Below are 19,040 nucleotides of genomic sequence, written 5' to 3' on the forward strand. Positions count from 1 at the left end.
CACAGACCTATGTTTTGCATGGCAGTATACTTACCCATTTTTGGTGAGTGCCACAACTAGAAGCTTCCTTTCTACTCCCCATTCTGCCCCAGAAAGGAAAAAAATTGACCCTGGTTTTATGTATAATCCATTTTCCAATTCTTTTTTAACTACAAATTGTCTTTCTGCTTTCTTAAATTTTTGACCAAACTGCAAAGTGGAAAAGACACTGTATCTTTTTTTTTTTTTTTAGTGGGTGATAAATGCACATTCATAGAACAAAGGGAAAACAGGATGTACAAAATCTTTACATAGTAATATTACATCTATAATGCAAATATTTCTGCTTATTACCTGCTCTGAAACTCTTTTAAAAACAAAATAATCAAGTAGAATTTATTTCAGGTGAGGCTGTTTTAAAGATTGTCAAAAAACTGTACCATCTTTCTCTTACCAGTTCTCACTTATTTAATGAGCTAAACCCTAAACTGAGCATATGATTAATAGCAAAAAACTTGCAATAACTTAATTTACCAAATATTTATCTTACCAACAGTATAGATCATTCTCATAATTGCAGTAAGCACTGTAGCTGTACTAGTAATTAAAAATTGTGCAGACATACTAACACAGTCTAGCAAACTAAGGGTATTTCAAAATAGGGTTCTTAGTGTTGCTTGATTGGTATTTCCAGAGGAACACTCTGAAGTCAGATGCCACAACTGAGGAATTTTTAATGTTGAAGCAGAAGGTGACCCTCTGTGCTGCAAGTAAGAGACACCTGTGAGACAGAGAGATAAGCACGTGCTTCCATCACCCTTTTTTTTTTTTTTTAATCCACAAGAGTGGTTCTAGGAAAGTAGATTAGTCAGAATTGATGTAGCCAGGGACAGCAGAAAAGCTACTTTTCAGGGGGCTTTGTGAGACAGATCCAGCCACAGCACTTACACTGTTTTAACAACATGTCTTTTCCTGGATTCAGTCCCTGATTTACCTCTCACGTACAATCTTCCTGTGGAAGACCCTATTGATTGTAGCAGGAATAATAATCATGCTTCAGCATTTATAAGGATTAAAATCTATAAATTCTCTTCTCTCATCATGTATTCAATGGTCAGATGACATCAGAACCCAGTGACCTGGAACAGAAAAGCACAGAGGAAGACAAAAGTCTGTTCTCTGGGAAGGTCCATGCTCACTGTCATTTTTTCCTTTTTTTTTTTTGTGTTTCTGAAGTTGCCCAGCATTACATGCTCTGAATTATCCTCTGGATCCACCTTTTGCTCTGTTCCAGAGCCTAGAAATACCAGCCTCCTAACTTAACTTAGTTGCCTACATTTAAATTACCTGGTCATCCCACCACATATATATTTTTGATATTGAAGATCTCTATTCACTTTCAGCAATTCCCTGGGTGAGTACTTCTGGTATCCATAAGAAATTCTATATGATCCACCTCAATGTAACCTTTCTTCTTGGAGAACATAACAAGAGATTTTTATGGCAACCAGGAAAGAGGGTATGTTATATACATATGTAACACCACACATGGCAATGTTGGTTTAGAAGAAAAACCCTGTGAATGGCAGAGCTCACCTGAAGAGAGGTCGATGCTTCGTTCTTTAAACACTGGATCTGATCTTTCATATACTAAATATGTATTTTAATGCAGATGTGTAAGTCTAGGAAACAAAGACATGAAATATCAGACTGGGAAAACAATGAAACCTTTACCACTGGCACACACCTGATCTCACCCCTGTTTTTCCAAATTAGTCCTTCCTCATTTGATGATTGACCTCAGTGTGAATCAGGGCAATCTTACTGTGCCATTTCCCTGTTCTAAAGTTCCACCTCGACAATGCTCTTTGAACTGAAGCTTTATGTGCACCAACACTGACATATCCTTTCCTCATCCTGCTCACACAAGTATTTAATCAGGTGGCATATTGCTCATAGCCAAACAAAAAGCTGGCACACTCAGTTCCTCTGTACAGACTTTGCTGTTCAAGCAGAGAACACCTGTCCTCTTGGCCGTGTTCATTGGAGGGTACTGAAAGACCAGAGAGACAAGCATATGTTTTTTTTTATTCCAGTATCTGGATCTCATCTTATAATGGAGGCAAACACTGTCCTGAGAACACTGCCCACAGGCCAGTGGCTCTGGTCTGTGACATGTCCTGTGCTTGTAAGACACAATGCGTGTGAAGCTCTTCTGTAATGCTCCAGATGTCTTTGGATGACCTTTTATTTTATTTTGAGGAACAGTTAACTCTTCTTGAAAAAAAAACCCTAAATCAGTGAAATACATATGAGCAAAATCTATTTGTGAAAATGCTTGTTTAAAATTGGCTGAAACTTTTTGAAGTTTTGCAAAGTGTTTAATAGTTTAAAAGTGATATTCTACAGAAGTGAATGAATAAAACAGTAGCAGTTATAATGGATAATCCATTGATTTCCCTGAGAATGTTTATATGAGTCATTATACTCTTCTACAGGTACCTCTGTACCTAAGGGTTTTGAAGACTGCATGTATCTACAAAGTGTTATGGTCTACATCAGCAATTATTAAATTTATCTTAAATTTATTTGAGAAGCAGAAAAATGACTGCACAGTGTGTAGCTGTCTCCCATTTAAAACTTAACTATAAACAAGCATTTTCACTAACACTGTGTATTTGAAATGTCCAGTACAAAGGAAACTTTTCTTTAATATTTCATGTATGTTACACAGACTGTTGTCAGATAGTCATGGTCTTCTTGTTTTGCCAATTCACAAGTAAACTGACAAAGCTTACCCTTTTGATCAGCTAACCCTAATTAGCTTTAATTGTAGCCTTCCTCATCAGGTAGTCTTCAGGTGTAGCAATATATGACCAGCAGGGGAGGGAGGGGATTCTGCTCCTCTGCTCTGGTGAGACCCCACCTGCAGTGCTGCCTCCAGCTCTGGGGTCCCCAGCACAGGGAGGACATGGACCTGTTGGAGTGAGTCCAGAGGAGGTCAGTAAGTTGACTAGAGGAATGAATCACCTCTGCTATGAAGAACGGCTGAGAGAATTGGGATTGTTTAGCTTAGAAAAGAGAAGACTTTGCCCACTCAATGTGGCCTTCCAGTACCTGAAGGGAGCCTACAAGAAAGATGGAAGGAGACTTTTGACAAGGACATGTAGTGACAGGACAAGGAGAATGGCTTTAACCTGAAAGAAAGTAGATTTAGCTTAGATATTAGGAAAAAATTCTTTACTGTGAGGGTGGTGAGCCAGTGGAACAGGTGGCTGAGGGAAGCTGTGGATGCTCCATCCCTGGAATCTTTCAAGGTCAGGTTAGATGGAGCTCTGAGCAAGCTGGTCTAGTGGAAGGTGTTCCTGCTTATGGCAGGAGGTTTGGAACTAGATAATCTTTCAGGTCCCTTTCCAGCCCAGGCCACTCTATTATTCTATAGTATTTATCTGCAGGGCAGATTGTGAGTACAAGGGGTCATCGTTCCCTGATTTGCATAAAGAGGCTTTGGAGTTTTCATCTTGGCTTTGTATGGAATACCAATAATTCTCTCAGACACTTAAAAAAAACAACAACAGTGTCACGTTTGGCCACGGTAAAATAGTTGTCACTGATTGCACACAAGAATCAAGGAAGAATTAACTTGCGGACCATTTTTTATGTGTGTGCGTGGAGGGGGGGAGCCGTGTACATTTTGCAGAAATACCGTTCGGATCTTTTGCGCGGAGAACTTATTAAAAGAATAAATCTCTATTATATGCAAAATTAAGGGGAAAAGAAAGAAAGCAAGCAAGCAAGCAGGACGAGGGGAAAGCTCAGAGCCCCCAGAGCCGCCGCACAAAAGGCAGCGCCGGGCGCGGGGGGGCGGCCGCTGCCCCCGCCCGACAGTAGGGGGCGCTCGGGCTTCACCGAGCGGCGCTGCCGCGGCCCGGGCACGGCGGGACAGCGCGGGGCTGCTGTGACACCGCGGGGCTGCGTGTCCCCTCGCGGGGCTGCGTGTCCCCTCGCGGGGCTGCTGTGACACCGCGGGGCTGCGTGTGCCCTCGCGGGGCTGCTGTGACACCGCGGGGCTGCGTGTCCCCTCACGGGGCTGCTGTGACACCGCGGGGCTGCGTGTCCCCTCGCGGGGCTGCTGTGACACCGCGGGGGCGTGTGTGCCTTCACGGGGCTGTGTGTGCCCTCGCGGGGCTGCTGTGACACCGTGGGGGCGCGTGTCCCCTCGCGGGGCTGCTGTGACACCGCTGCTGTGTCCCCTCGCGGGGCTACTGTGACACCGTGGAAGCGTGTGTCCCCTCGCGGGGCTGGTGTGTGTCCCCTCGCGGGACTGGTGTGACACCGCGGGGGCGTGTGTCCCCTCGCGGGGCCGCGTGTGACACGGTGGGGAGGTGTGCCCTCTCACGGGTGTGTGTGTCCCCTCAGGGGGCGGCTGTGTCCCTTCAGAGGGGGTAGGTGTCCCCTGACGGGCAGCTGTGCCCCCTTAACGGCGTGTCTGTGCCCCCTTAACGGCGTGTCTGTGTCCCTTCACGAGGTGTCTGTAGCTGTGCCCCCCTCACGGGGTGTCTGTGCCCCCTCACAGGGTGTCTGTGTCCCCATCACGGGGTGTTTGTTTGTGCCCCCATCACGGGGCGCCTCTGCCCCCCCTCACCGGGTGTCTCTGTCTCCCTCTCGGGCTGTCTCTGCCCCTCTCCGGCACCGGGCGCCGTTAAATTCCCCTTTCTCCGTGTTGCTCCTTCCCTCGTGTCCCTCCCCTCTTTCTGCTCTGGTGGTTCGGGGTTTGTTCTGAGCGTGTGGGGGAGAGGGGCTGTTCTCCCTGGTTACTGGGGGGTGAGGCGGCTCCTTCTCCCATCTCCCTCACCGCCGCCTCCAGGGAACACGAAACTTTCCCGCTGGCGGGAGCTCCGCTGCATCCAAGGGACCCGGGAGGCTGGAGGCTCCTGGGTTTCGGCGGAGCCCGCCGGTCCCACAGGCTCTGTGGGACACAGCCGGTCTTCTGGTTTGTGTTTTATTTTATTTGCCACCTTTTCCACAGAGCGGGCCAGCGGAGAAATCCCTGGGGAATACGCTTTCGAGGGTCTCACTCTCGAGCGCCCGCGTTACGCGTGCGAGAGGGGAAAATGAATAATTAGAGAACAGTTCCATGAAATCACTTACCGAAAAATTAGCTGCCCATTAAAGGGGAAGCGCTGAGGAGCAATCATGTAAATCCCACCTACATACACCCAACTGTGGAGGGGAGACAGCGAGCCTGACTCCCAGCCCTAGGGCTGCCGGCTGGCATCGCCGTCCCCGTCTCCCTACCCCGGGAGGAGAGAGAGAGGGACGCGTGGGTGTGGAGCGCAGTGGTTTAGTCCACACCCCGCAGCCTCCCTTCCCCAGGCAGCCTCGGGAGCCGCGCTCATTCTCCTCCCTCTCGCTGCCAGCCGGTGTGTCCGCGGCGGCAGGAGGCGGAGGCGGCGGGAGAGGAGGGGAGGAGAGAGGAGAGGAGCGGCGAGAGGAGCGGCGGACACGCCGGGGCCGCCCGGTAGAGCTGTGGCGGCGGGAGCGCCCCGCACTCCCCGCATCCCCCGCCGCCACCGCTCGGCAGCAGCAGCGGCACCGCGCCGGGGTCCTGCCCTCCAACAGTTCCCGCTCCGCTTTGAGGGAGGAGGGAGGTGTAGGGGACACGGCTTTTGCTTTTTTTTTTTTTCTTTCTTTTTTTTTTTTTTTGAGGGGATGCTGAGAAAGCAAGCCGTTCCCCTCCCGTGTAGCACATTGCCTGGGCGTTCCTATTATGGAAGTTAAGTGAGAAACTCTGCAGCTTGAACTGATTTGGGGAGAGAAAGGGAGAGAAAAGGGTAGGGGGAGGGCGAGAGGAAAGCAAGATAGCCGAACCAAGCCAATGGTTTTCCTGCAAAGTGCCGGGAAGTTTGTGGAGCACTTTCTAGGAATCAGGTCCTTTCTCAGAGTCTCTCCTTGTCTTCCGAAGAAAGAGCTTGCTTTTGGATTGCCATGGATCCTAAAGAGAGTCTTAGACACACTTGAATAATTCCTCTGCTCGGGCTGGATTGGTGGGAATTTAGGAAGGAGCGTGTGTGCAAAGCAGAAGCCTCCGGAGCTCACTCGCTGCTCTAATCTGTATGGATCTAAAAGTGTCACATTCAAGACCTTTGCATCAGCAGCTTTTGATTTCAAGATTTCCCTTTCCACTTTAAGTAGCTGCTAGGAAACTGCAAACTTTTGGACCTACCTCTTACTGGCTTTGGATACTTTTTTTTTTTCTTTCTTTTTTTTTTTTTTTTTTTTTTTTTGATCTCTGTGGAATTAGTCTCGCAAGCAATCGGGATTGCTTTTACTATGTCAAAATGGGTCTGCTGACGCCACTCCTGCTCTTCGGATTTGCATTTTTTCAAGTCTATGGTAAGTTCTCTTATTTTAGACATGTCATTTCTGTGCAGAAATCCCCTTCATCTGAATCTGATTTTGGACAGCACATGGACGGCATTATAAGCTTTAACGTTACAGAGCCTTAAGTTTGTCCCTGGTATAAAAATGGTATTTGGGGAGGGAGGGGTCAGAAGAGGGAGAATATATGTTTTCAATAAGCAGTCCTTCCCGTCTGCTAACTTAATGGGAAAGCAGCTTATGAATGGAAGAATGTCAGCTTGAGGTGGCGAGGAGAGAGTAAAAACTACCGTGTTAAATCTTTTACTGGGGGGGGGTGGGAAGCGGGAACGCGAAAGGAAAAGCAGGGAGCTGTCGTAGCTGGTATTACTTTGCCGCCTTCTATTGTTAAACTTTTCCACCGGGAGAGCCAGCTGATGAAATAAATAGGTTAGCCCTGCCTCGGCTCCAGGTGAGGCGAACTGGCGGATTTCCAGAGTCCCTCAACGCCTGGTTCGGCGCTGGCGAGCGGCAGGAAGGGAAGGAGGGAGGGAGGGAGGCGGGCTGGGGGCGCGGGGCGGCGGCAGCGCGGCACCGACCACCCCCCTCCACCCCCGCCGTGCCGGGCAGGTGGGGCGGGGGGTCTTCCCACCGTGTTCCCCCTCGTTCCGGGCTTTCCAGAGGGAGTGTTTTCATGAAGCTCAGCAGCCTCTGGGGAAAGAGTGGGTTTCCTCACGCCCCCCCCTCCCTCCCCCTTTGGGTCTGCTCTGCAGCGTTTCTTGCGGTTTTCGAGTTTAAGTAACGGCTGGGGAGCTGTAAATGATCATCATCTCGGGGAAGTACGGTTTAGCAGGGCGAGAACTTCAGTGCAAGGGTAAATTGCCTTTCAAAGTAGGGGTGGGCGCTGTGCTGCCGCGCAGACGGTGGATGCGCTGCAGCAGTTCAAGCACAAGACTAGGAGCGAGCATCCAATTCTCCAGGAGCCTGTGCTGGCAGCAGTGCTCCTAGGATTGAGTATTTGCAACTCTAAGCAGTCCTTTAGACTTGAGGTGAATTAATGACTGGGACCCTGGCTGGTTTTGCATGTCTGTCAGAGAAAACTTTGTCTCAGGAAGCTGCTCCCAGCATTTACTGTACAGCCCCCAGGCGAGGGCTCTGGGTTTATTGTTTGCAGTCACAGGCAGCTTTGGGTGGTTCTCCACCACCCCCTAGCAAGAAAGGAGGCAGAATAGGTGAGAAGAAGGAGACATTCAAGTACAGTTTTACATTGGTTCCGTAATATGCTCTGCAGTTTAATGTTCAGTAAGGAAATTTCTGTGTAATTTGTGTACGTGCTACACAGTAGGAAGTTTTAACTGTGAAAGGGTTTAATAGAACATTTGTGGCAATCAGTGTGGTCATAGTTTTATGTTTGCTCTGTTTTTCTTGCTGTAACATAAGATCCTTAACTTTACGACCACCGATATGGGAGATAGCTTTATATACAAACTGCAAACATCAAGCTGTAGAAATGTAATTATTAGTAAGTGTTTAAAATTGTATGTAGCTAGAAGGAATACAATTAAAGTGCTCAGTGGAAGTGACAGAGTGAATCAGAGGAGCTTGGTGTTACAGAATGTAATTAATGTACCAGGCTGTTTGGAGATATATGAAACAAATGCAATTAACCAGCTTGCTGGAACAACAGGAGCAAGACATAATTTATTCGAGTTTTGTCATGGGGAACACAAGTAGAACCTTTGTTCTGGTTTAGCCTTATAGGATGGGGGGGACACACACAGGTGAAGCAGGCAGCTAATTTAGAGCTGGTCCATTAGATAAAAAAATGCCAAGCAGCTGCCTGGAATAGATGTGATCCTCCCCTTTTGTGGGAAGATATTGCAAGAGACTGTCAAGTTTGCCTACATTAACAACTCTCTGAAATAAATAAATAAAGAGCCTTGTGGATAGCACATCATGACCAAGTAGAGATAAGCTGTTATTGTCGAAATGACTAACAAGTAGCTTTGAAGAAATACTGGCAGGCAAGCTTGGCAAGCAGTGCTTTTGTCTCTTTAGAAGCATAGTAATTACGATCACATCTTAGGGTGACATATACCACTAGTTGCTTTGAAAAGATCTATATCAACATTAGCACGATTTGTAATGCTTTAGTTTAAGAAAAAAAAAAAAGCCAAAACTTAAGAGACGACTTGTTTAAGAGCTCCTTGGTTTGTTTTCTGTGTTTGAAAGTTACCTTTTAGTGCCTTTCTGCTTTTTACAGATTTTTGTTGTTGGGTTTGGTTGTTTTTTTTTTTTTATTTGATCCCTTGGCATGAGGTCCAGACACAGGCACTGTAGCATTTGAGGCATGTTGACCATGCTTTTCCTTGTGAAGTTAGTTTTGTTTACTGATATAGGTCAAAATGATAATATTTTCCTTCTGCAGTTATTTTCACTGCCAATCCTCTTATGACACCTGAAAATTGCAAAGCTCAATGAAAGTGGCAGAAAATATGTGATACTTACATACACATATGTAGATTTTATTTGGTTTATTATTGTGCTTTTGATTTTCCTGCAATGCTGCCCATGTTCCTGCTGTCTGTTCAGGGAACAATTTTAATTTTCTTTTATTGGAGCTATCAATCTTGGTTGCAGTTCTTGGGAGAAAAAAACCCAAACAAAAAAATCAAACACATCAAAAAAACCCAAATAACAAAACACCCCAAAACCCCCCAAACAGTAAAACACCTCACTGACAGATTCTGTAGCACCAAATGGAATGGAGTTAAAAGACTCCATGGGTTATTTTTTTACTAGTGTTCAGTGGATTCTTCTTTCATTGTTGTGTGTTTTGGTTATCTTTCTTCCAATCATTAATAAAACTTAAAAGGAAAAGTATTGACAAAGTTCACAACTTCTGTGAGCACAGGTTTTAGTGGGACAAATTCTGCCTTGGTAGGACTCAGAAGTGCTTTCAATGAAAATGATAACCTTTTATGTCAGAGCTGGCTTTTAGCCGTAGTCCCTTGAAAACTGCAGGTGTGATACTCTTGGATGGGTGATGGTGTTAAAGATACATGAGAATAATTCTGTAAAACCAGCATTTTATCTCCATATTAATATATATCAAAAGTACATATTTTCTTACTGAAAAGTATGCATTTGAGATGGTAGAGTGGCTGAAGCATCCTGTATTTATTTATCTTTTTTTTTTTTAAATTTATTTCTTCATGCCAATGAGCTACACATCTGTGGCCTTGTGCTGGTCCCTGTTGCCTGTTGGAGAACATGGCTTACATATAAAGCTAGAGTATATTCTTCTAGTGGGTATTTGAGCTGACAGGGTCCTGATCTCTCATGTGAGTTTTGCTGTTGATGGATAACCTTTGCTTCTGTGGAATGTGTGCATTTTAATGCATTGAGAGGAAAATTCTGAAGTGGAGAGTTTGCAGCTTTATTTCCTTGAGCTTGTTCTTCCATAAGATCCAGTTCTGCAGAGTATTTGTTTCCATATCCCATCCATAATCTCACTGAAATTAATAAGAATTTAAACATGTGTTCCAAGTTAATCATATGTTTTAAAACTTTGCTGAGTAGGGATGACTTTATGCCCATAATGAATAACTTTGCTGAATTAGTCTTAAGATTTTGCTTTCTTTACTTCCTGTCTGGTAAGTTGTTATTGCAACAACATATATTTATGTGCTGAAGATAGGCAATGTACTTTCAGAGATGGGTATGTTTGAGAACTATTGTGAAAATCCAAATAATTTGGTTTGTGTCTTTGCTAATTTGTAACTCTGCAAGAGGTCTGATACCCCACAAATCTTTCAGAAACATTGGACATGGGGAATTTAAAACTTTTGTGTGAGTTGCACTTACTATGGTAGTCCTTCCCTTAGGAACTTTCTGTGATGATGAGATTGATGGTGCTCAAGGAAAGTAAGTTTTAGCAATGCAGGCTAAAGATGTGTAACCTTTAAAGCAGACAAAAGGATTTAAGTACATTTTTAAGGAGGCGTAAAAAGCATCAAGGAGATGTGCCAAAAATGTGATGAGAGGAAATAGAGGCTTTGGCTAGTCTGTCCAGTCAACTCTCTTTCCAGGAGCTGCTTTTCCATAGCGATGTGGGCTCCTAGCCCTGGACTCAAGATGTGCTCTGTCCGCTCCTGAACCATTTAGTGGAAATTACTAAAGAGTATGGAATGGCTTTTTAGCCATTTGCTACCCTTGAATTGCTATTCAAATATTGATCTGGGCTAAATAGATTGCTAACAGGTTCTGTACATTCTGTTTCAGCCACCTAAGAGGAACACTGCTGTCAGGTTTTATCTGTTATCTCAGCTGGCATGGCAGAGGTTGCTCTTCCTGTGGCTGCCATCTGGCTCACCACTTCTCCCATCAACCTTGTGGAGGATATTTAGTAATCATATTGATGCTGTTTCTTGCCAAGAGGCTCAGTTGCTGGTGTGCTTTTTCTACATTTCTATAGAGATCCCTTTATTTTGCAAGAAGAAGAAGAAGAAGCCATAAGAAAACAAGTATTTTCTCTTGCCAAATAAATAAACGTGTTGGCTTTTTGGTTCTGACCGAACAGAAATTTCTTACATGTAACTGCTGAGTTTTTACAGAATGCTTATTGTTACCTGAGGTTTCCTGCACTTACAGGGTATGGAATCTGATCTTAGGTCACTACTTGTCTGAGAATCTTTAGGACAGCTTTTATGCAGGGTAGTCATGGGGACTGTTAGTTATGAGACCTTTGCAAAATAATTGTATAGAAATCAAGATTTGTGGATGTATATTTTTGTCTCACCATTTTTACTCTCACACCTGAGTTCTACTATGTAGTGCAAATTGTGAACTCTCTGCCCTTGAAGTCACATGTTCAGAAATAAGATTGAGTTGTTAATGTTATCCTCACCTCAAGCCTTTTCCTTAACAAAATAACTGCTAATCATCCGTGGTTAATAATTTTTGTTGTTATAGTGGATAATTAAACAGACCCCGTTAATTTAGGTCCTGATTCTGCACCTCTGAAATCTGTTCACAGTTTTGCTGTTGAGACCTTTGTGTGGAAGGCTGTGAAAGCAGATGGTGATATCTTGACTTACTGTAAGTCAAGGCTCCCATCTTAGTTCAGGTAATGTAATCCTGCTGCAAGAGGAAGCTGGTTTGTTGCTACATCCCTCCATGGAGACAGCTCCCAAATACCAGAGGGTACAAGTGCATGTTGATGCCTCAGTTCTGCTTAGTCCTTACTTGTTCCTATATGTCTCTCTTTACTAGTGCAGAGTACCCCTTTGTAACAAAAAATGTGCTTCTTGTGCTATGTTGTGTGTGTAAAGATATGCATTCTTGATATTTTTTCAAGCCAAAAGTTCCTGAAGTAAGAAATGGCTTTTTAATTCCGTCTCTGCAGCTTATCTTGGCTTTGCTGCCATGGAAGAGATCCAAGATGTGCTCTTAATTTTATTAAAATAACAACCTTTCTCAATAAATACATGAACAACAATAGACAAACTAACCAGTAGTACTCATGTAATAACCTGCTGATGCATATATTGAGCCACTGTGCTTTGGTGGCCAGACCTGAGATTCATCTCTGGGTTATGGACAAATGTGATGTGAGGATATTAATCTAAACAATGTCTTGGCAGAAGCATCTTTGGTGTGTGCATTGAACTTGAAGTTCTATACCACTCTTCCCCAGCTAAACTAACTGACCAAGAGTTATTATCTGCAGATCCCTGAGTTAATACACCTGTTGAACTGGGTTTTGAGAGAACTTTCTGCCTGTGTACCAGAGAGGTTGGCAAACATTCTTCCTTGTTTGTCTTGCTGTTTCTACCAGGACACACTGTGTCTTTGTCTTGCTGATAACTGAAGGTCACCATTCTCTGATGGTTCCAGTGTGTATTTTGTAACCCATCGAGACTGTGTGCGTACAGGTGCTACTGCACACTTTTCATGCCATTATTTGTCCTAGTTGTGGAGAGACTCAGTCAACTCTATGTGAATGATGACTGGAAAAACACAAAGTGTTTTCAGATTCATTCCTCATCATTTGCAGGTGCTCATTGTTTAAGACACTATTCAAAGCTTGATTTGGAGCAACCTTAATGGTATGTGATATCTGCTTGCATGTTTACCCTTGTCCTTACACATAAAAACTCTTCCAGAGACCAGCACTGAAAAGGTTGGAAGCTGCTGCTTCACCCATGGTGTCAGAAACAGAGAGAAAACCCAAAATGTGTTTCCCAAAATAATGATGATTCCTCCTGCTTTTACTGAGTCTTCATTGTACCCCTTCACTTGCAGCAGAGTTCTTCAGTCTGAAGAATGTCCTTCAGTGAAGGACAGTGGTCTACCTTTGTACTATTTCATACTTTGTTATAATTTACTTTTATTTTCTCTCGTCACTGTTTCTGAGATTAACTCGGAGAACAGTTTATTTGGTCTGATACATGGAAATGAACTGGTAGGATGAGTGGGGGTGCCAGGAGCTGTCTGGTCTCACTCATTAGAGTTTACCTGGATGATTGTGCCACCATGTCCATTGCAGCATATATGGTCTTTTCATTTGTATTTCTTTGTCTTTGTATTTTCATTGTGTCGTGTGCCAAGGTGAGAAGAGCATCTCTCTAATGTGCTTGTCATAAATGCAGATTGGACAAATAAGTAAAGAATAAATGGCCAGCAGCAAGTTGTAAAACACAGTGAGCTGTAGTTCACTTCTATTAATCACTTGCCATTGATTGCAAGAGAAACTGAGGAGAAAAAATTTAACCTTTTAAAACCAAAATGTCAGGTAACTAACATCAGTCAGCTTGTTTCTCATTCATAGAGAATGGAGGGACTGTTCATGCCAGGGTACCAAAGGTACTTTTTTAGTGCTGTGAAAATATCAAGAGTTAAGAAGTAGTTACAGGAAGTATTTTAATGCTGTAATTGTGGGATCTCAAGCTGTCATTCTGTGCAGTTTCAAAGGTCCACATGTCCCATAGCCCACATGACTTCATCCTGGCAAAAGGAGTGGTCAGTTTTAACAGTGTGTGTTTTATCCCAAAGAGAACTCTGTAACTAAAGGATGGACAACAGTGTCTTTCCTGTCAGCATTAGGAAAAATTCAAATGACATAGCAAAGCTGTTGGAGTAAGAGCTAGTTAGAAAAGGTGTGTTTTTCTCACCTGTATTTCCTTTTCATATTCAACTTCTTTGGGATTGTCACTCCATAGTGAAGGCTGCAGAAAAAGGATCTGTGGGCATATCTTCCTTCTCACTTTTCAGAGGTGAAATCTCACCTGGTGCTCGTTGCATTATGTCACCTTTGAGAGCTGGAGGTGCTTATTGGTCCTGCATGTACAGTAGCACTGCCCTGCTCTGACAGTTCTCTGGAGAGAGAAATAGCACTGTAAGCTGGGAGTAGAAGTGGGATAGTAGCCTGATTCCAGGTCCATGGCTTGATGGATTAGAGGGCTACCCCTCTTTGAAGCATGAAGGGGGAGAGAGAGACTGTCAGAGGAGCTGGGCTGAAGAGCACGTGGCTGGGTTAGGAATGAGGAATGAACAGGGCAGCAAAGCACTACTGTCATGCTTAACATGGTAGTGCTGATCCCTGAAAACTTCAGGGTTCCTTTATACACAGTATGTTTAGGCTTTTATCATTGCTATGTCATTTCTGCATCACTTACCCATGAAGAGAATAAGCTTTTTTGTTTAACTGTTTTAATCCAGATTTGTTTGGAGTGGCTGCAAGAAAACACTAAATTGTAATTTGATGCAGTGAACTAAGGTCTTTGCTGGTTTTAACCTGATACACTGCAGAAGTGGTGTGATAGATTGGCCGGGAGGTTTTGTATACACATTTTTACAATATGTAGAAAGAATTCAGTGGACTAACTAAAACAGTTGTTTTATGTCAAGGCAACAGCTACTAAACGAAGGACTTTCAAGGGAAAAAAAATAACTATCAGAAGTACTGGAGGCTGCATTTTACCCTTGATCTGTTGCGTCTGTTCTGTTACCAAACTGGATTTTAAATTATAAAGCTTTGATTTTAAGCTAGTCCATGTGATTTGTCTATTCAAATTTATGTCTGAATAACAAACTCCCGTGTTTTCTTTTCTTTTTCTTGAATTTGTTTCATCACCTTAAACTGTACATTGTGGTCTTTGCCTAATGAGACCAGACAGTTTATTCCGTAAGATCAAGTCCTGTCTATGGGATAAAATCCATGCATTTGTAATAGGAAGATCCTGTGATAAAATTGTCTTTTAGTGCTATTGTCTTTAAATATCTAGAAGAGTAATTTTCTGTGAGTGTACATCTAACTTAAAAAAAACCCCAAACCAAACAACCTATGTAGAGAGATCATTAGAAGTGTGTATAGATATAATTAAAGAAAATAACTTTTGAAATTGTAAGAAATATAATTTATCTCTCTGGAGGGAAAACTCAAAACAATACTAGGAACCATTAGAACACTGAATTAAAGGAAATGTGTGACAAGTAGACAAACGTAATTTAATATGAATGAGTGTAAAACAGAACTGTTTATTATTATTTACTGAATCTTTTTTGACAACTGCTCAATTTGGAATGAAATGCAAAAGAACATATGTTTGGCTTTGTATGACCCCAAATTTCTCTGTTTTCCTTTCAGTAGACAACATGCCTTTTTCCCCTAAGTGATTTTTGGTTGCTAGGAGAAGTGCAATAGTCTGTCCTGCTCTTACCCAGCAGTAAAACCGAAAAGAGTATTGAGATAAAGAGAGGGGCAAGGCACAGTATTGGGCATGAATCACAAGTTGTCTCTAGTGTGTCCACTTTGTTGCCACTTTTTCTTTGAAAACTTTTGTTTTTGCTATTGGTGTTTCTTTTCAGCTCATCTCTCAAAGCCATTCAGAAAGTTTTTTAAAAAAAAAAAAGTGCTGTTGAGAGTCCTCTCAGAGGAACAAAAAGAGGAGGGGGAGACTTAGAGACTTATTCATGGGGCCACAGTGGTAGCAGTGCACAACTCAATGAATAGCTTCAGTCAGCTGCTGTTAAAACTGGATGATTGATACCTTCTGGTTTTTGCTAGGGCTAGAAAAGTATGCAGAAAGTCTTCACAGTGGTCCTGCCAGTCTTAGTGCAAGATACTAGAGTTGCTTGAAAACTATTTCAAACTTCAGTATATTCACTATTCCTGAAGTATTCGGGGAGTAATGTTGCAAACATGCTACTCTTGCTTTAGTTTGTGAAACCCTTTATTCACTTTCTAAATCCTGCTTTTTCAATTAACTGTGGACTGTGGTGAGAATCCCTTGATCATCACTTCCTATAATGCTCTAAAAGCAGGCTTACCCAAATGTCATTGGCTACTTTTAAACCTTTGCAGTTAGAAATAGTTTTGTGTGGCTAGATGGTGTAACAGGTATGAGTGATTAGACAATATTGTCTATAGTGATAGACTGTTGAAATCATGAGAGTTATGACAGATTTCACTCGAAATTGGTCACAGAATGAATGTATAGACAATATATTCTTTCTTCCAGTGCTTAATGAAACAGCCTAATGAGCAGTCTTAAAGCAATGATTATATCTCTCAAGAAAGACTGCTGAAGAGGTCATGTGTGTGAATCCTGTGAATGAGGAAAGAGAGCACGTGACTACAGAGAGCTGTGATTTGGGCTGTCCCAACAGATGACTGCCTGCAAACAGAGCAGGCCTCTGCATTATTCCTTAGCAGTAGTAAGTGCTGAGTGGCAAAAGGTCTCATTACCAGCTTAGGATATCATGTTGACTCAATTTAGCAACATGCAGATAATAGAGAAATTCAGTGATGATGTACTTGGAAAAATAGTGCAGCAACTTGTAATGATTGTTATTCCAATTGGATCTTAACAGGTTTCACCCATATTTTCAAGGCTATTGGGTGACCTGGCAGTACTGAATTCAATCCCAGTGTAATTTAATGGAATCTGTGTCTGTTTAGGTCAGGGTTGAATTTGCCCAAGGGGAAAGATGGAGATGTAAGAGTTGTAAGTTAGAGCCAGTTCCCTGTAATTTATCTTAAGAGCTGCTAATGGGGGTGGGAGTGTGTGTGGTATTCTTTAGTGTGTGGTGTTTTTTTTTCTTCCTGTTCCACAGAGACTTCAGGAGTAATTTAAGCACCATCCACAGTACAACTGAGTTTTCGGTTACTTCCATGAAAGCTGCAAGTGCTGAGACCAAGAATTTTCCCTCATAAATTACAGCAGATGTTGCCTCAATCATTCTTTAGTGTTAGCCCTGGTGCACTGTTGTCTTTCTTCCTGCTGAGTCCTCTTTCCTGCTGAGAACTGCAGGGGAAAGCAGACATGGTGTTGTCACTGCACGTGGATGTGGGTTGGCATATTCAGATTAACTGTTAACATGTTAATATAAAGGATGTATAAAGGTATCACTCAGGAACTTCTCATGGCAGAAGGTGTAGTGAGTTTGGTCTCTTAGAGCACAGCTGATGTTGGGATAGGTGTGCAGTTGTTAACAGTGGAGGAAGAAGGGCTGACTTGAACTCTTGTTGCTGTTGCTGCTGCGTCTGTTTACCTGACAATTAAAAACAAGGCATCTTTTTAGGTCCAGGAGGATGAGAATGGTAGAATCATGGACCATTAAATCTGTCTTCTAGTAATAATTTTCCTCCCTGTTGCTTGACAGTCCTGCCACACTGCATTATAAAGGAAAAAAGAGGTAAAAGGGAATTCAGCACTGCTGGGTTTGGGACAGGGGCTGGTGGGGAGCAGGCACTGCTGCAGTGAAACACTGAGCTATGCCTGTCCTTCCTCATCCTTTCCCTCTGTCCTAACCTGTGTGTTTCTGGGAGTCTAAATATGCTAGGGAAGGAGTCAGGATAGAAGTGGTAGCTGTGAACCTGTCTTAAATAGGAGGAAACCCCTTGTTGCATGGTGATATTCAGCTGTATATCTTTCCTGTTCTTGCGTTTCCCTCTTCATTCCACTTAACTTGCTGAATGAAGGATTGTTCTCCAGAGAACTCATCTGTCCTCCAGAGGCCAGTTCATTTGTAGAATAAACTTCTTTCAGATTAACTAATATAGATCTATTTAAATAAGGAGCAGCTTATAGCCAAGATAATGAAATGGAAAAGGAAGAAAGGCAGGTTTGGGTGCATTTTTCCTGTCATGATATGAAACAAATTTATGGCAGTTTCTTAAACTTTCTTTCTCCCCTCCTGTTAAATCTGTTTCCTAGTTTTGCTATAATGAAAGATGGGAGTATCTTGCTTGTCAAGTTTCAAATATGAAATCTCCTTGCTGTCGATGCTTCGCGTTTCTAATTCTAGAACTTCTTCCTCTGCGTAGGCCAGAAAATGAGAAACTCCTTTGCTTACTACACAGAAATTACTGAAGTTGAAACTTTTAGATTTATTCTGGGCTGTGGAGAAAAATGTGCTCTTGTGTTTACAGGTTTTTGTTCCCTGTGCTGTTTGTCTGCTACTTCTGCCCATGTTCCACATTTCATTCCTGTCACTTGCCTCCTTGTATTTCACAGCTGAAGACTTTGTTCTGTCTTGTTTTCTTGTAAGTTGATTTAGTTCCCAGCTTTTTTTCCTGTTCTCTTGATTCTTCTCTGGCTGGTTTAGGTTGCTATTTTCTAACTAAGTTGCTTGAATATGAAGAATGAAAGGACTGAAATAATAGGAAGAGTTGGGGGGAAAGCAGTGTTGGTGAGAGAGCTACTATTATAAGTAACTATCCCTTGGCAGGATTACTTGGTGAATTCTGTGTGAGTGGATAAAGTTCTATGGAGGTGTAATCTTCTGCCAGGCCTAGCAAGTGCCTTGAGGAAAATAAAATAAATGTAAAAAGTTTACAGGTGTAAGCCATATTTTGTGTGAAGTTGGAAAGAGACACCTTCCTGGATATTTAGCCATGTCTTAAATCTACCTTTCAGTTTTGAAGCACGTTTCCACTTCTATCTATTAATGTAGATAACTATGTTTATAAGTGATTTTTTAAGTTTTCTGTTCTCACAAGTGGTTGAACTTTATCCGTTTATAAAATACCCAGACATAGATAAGCAATCAACTTGAAGTATCTAAGCTGATTTTTTTAATGTTCTAAAAGTTATAAACAGAACATTAATGTTAAAAGGCAAGAGATACTGGGTAGCATAAACTGGATAGTAATGACATTCAGTGACATTACTGTGCTGATACAAGTATTGAAATCATTGATATTTGACTGTTATGTGCATATAATCTATATGTGCTATCTGTGTACAAGAGAAGAGAAGATCCCATCCTGCTGTACAGCTTCCCCAGGAGGGAAAGTGGAGGGGCAGGCACTGATGTCTCCTCTCCAGTGATCAGTGACAGCACCCAAGGAATGACCTGAAGTTGTGTGGGGAGGTTTAGGTTGGATATCAGGAGAAGGTTTTTTGCCCAGAGGGTGACTGGGCACTGGAACAGCCTCCCCAGAGCAGTGGTCACAGCACCAAGCCTGACAGAGTTCCAGGAGAGTTTGGATGATACTCTCAGGCACATTCTTAGTGATGGTCCTGTGCAGGGCCAGGATCTGGGCTTTGATGGTTCTTGTGGGTCCTTCCCAACTCAGCATATTCTGTGATTCTGTTATAATGCAGTTCATACTATACATACATGTTGTAGGAGAACTCTCTTAACTTACTAGGTCAGCTGGGTCAAATACTTTCTAGGTGAAAGTTTGTTGT

At 42.9% G+C, this 19,040-nt stretch overlaps 1 protein-coding gene and 1 long non-coding RNA gene across 13 annotated transcripts in view; one reads left to right on the forward strand and one right to left on the reverse strand.

The window, feature by feature from the left end:
* The window catches only part of ROBO2 (roundabout guidance receptor 2), a 941,272-nt gene that overhangs the window by 438,175 nt on the left and 484,057 nt on the right, over positions 1–19,040 (forward strand). The window contains exon 1 of one of the 12 annotated variants that reach the window (XM_051779571.1): positions 4,615–6,375. The exons of the other annotated variants lie outside the window; for them this stretch is intronic. Within the exon in view, the coding sequence (XP_051635531.1) occupies positions 6,321–6,375 (55 nt within the window). The 5' untranslated portion in view covers positions 4,615–6,320. Of the gene's footprint in view, positions 1–4,614; positions 6,376–19,040 lie in introns of those variants that run through there. 12 annotated transcript variants of the gene reach the window in all.
* On the reverse strand, positions 937–2,991 carry LOC127467547 (uncharacterized). The gene is made up of 3 exons (XR_007903179.1): positions 2,778–2,991; positions 1,576–1,661; positions 937–1,118 (listed from the first exon to the last, which is right to left on the reverse strand). It is a non-coding gene; the product is annotated as an uncharacterized LOC127467547 (long non-coding RNA).

Source organism: Manacus candei, unplaced genomic scaffold (assembly GCF_025592945.1).
Source record: "Manacus candei isolate 608988 ecotype Guabito, Panama unplaced genomic scaffold, ASM2559294v1 h1tg000014l, whole genome shotgun sequence".
Lineage (NCBI taxonomy): Eukaryota > Metazoa > Chordata > Aves > Passeriformes > Pipridae > Manacus > Manacus candei.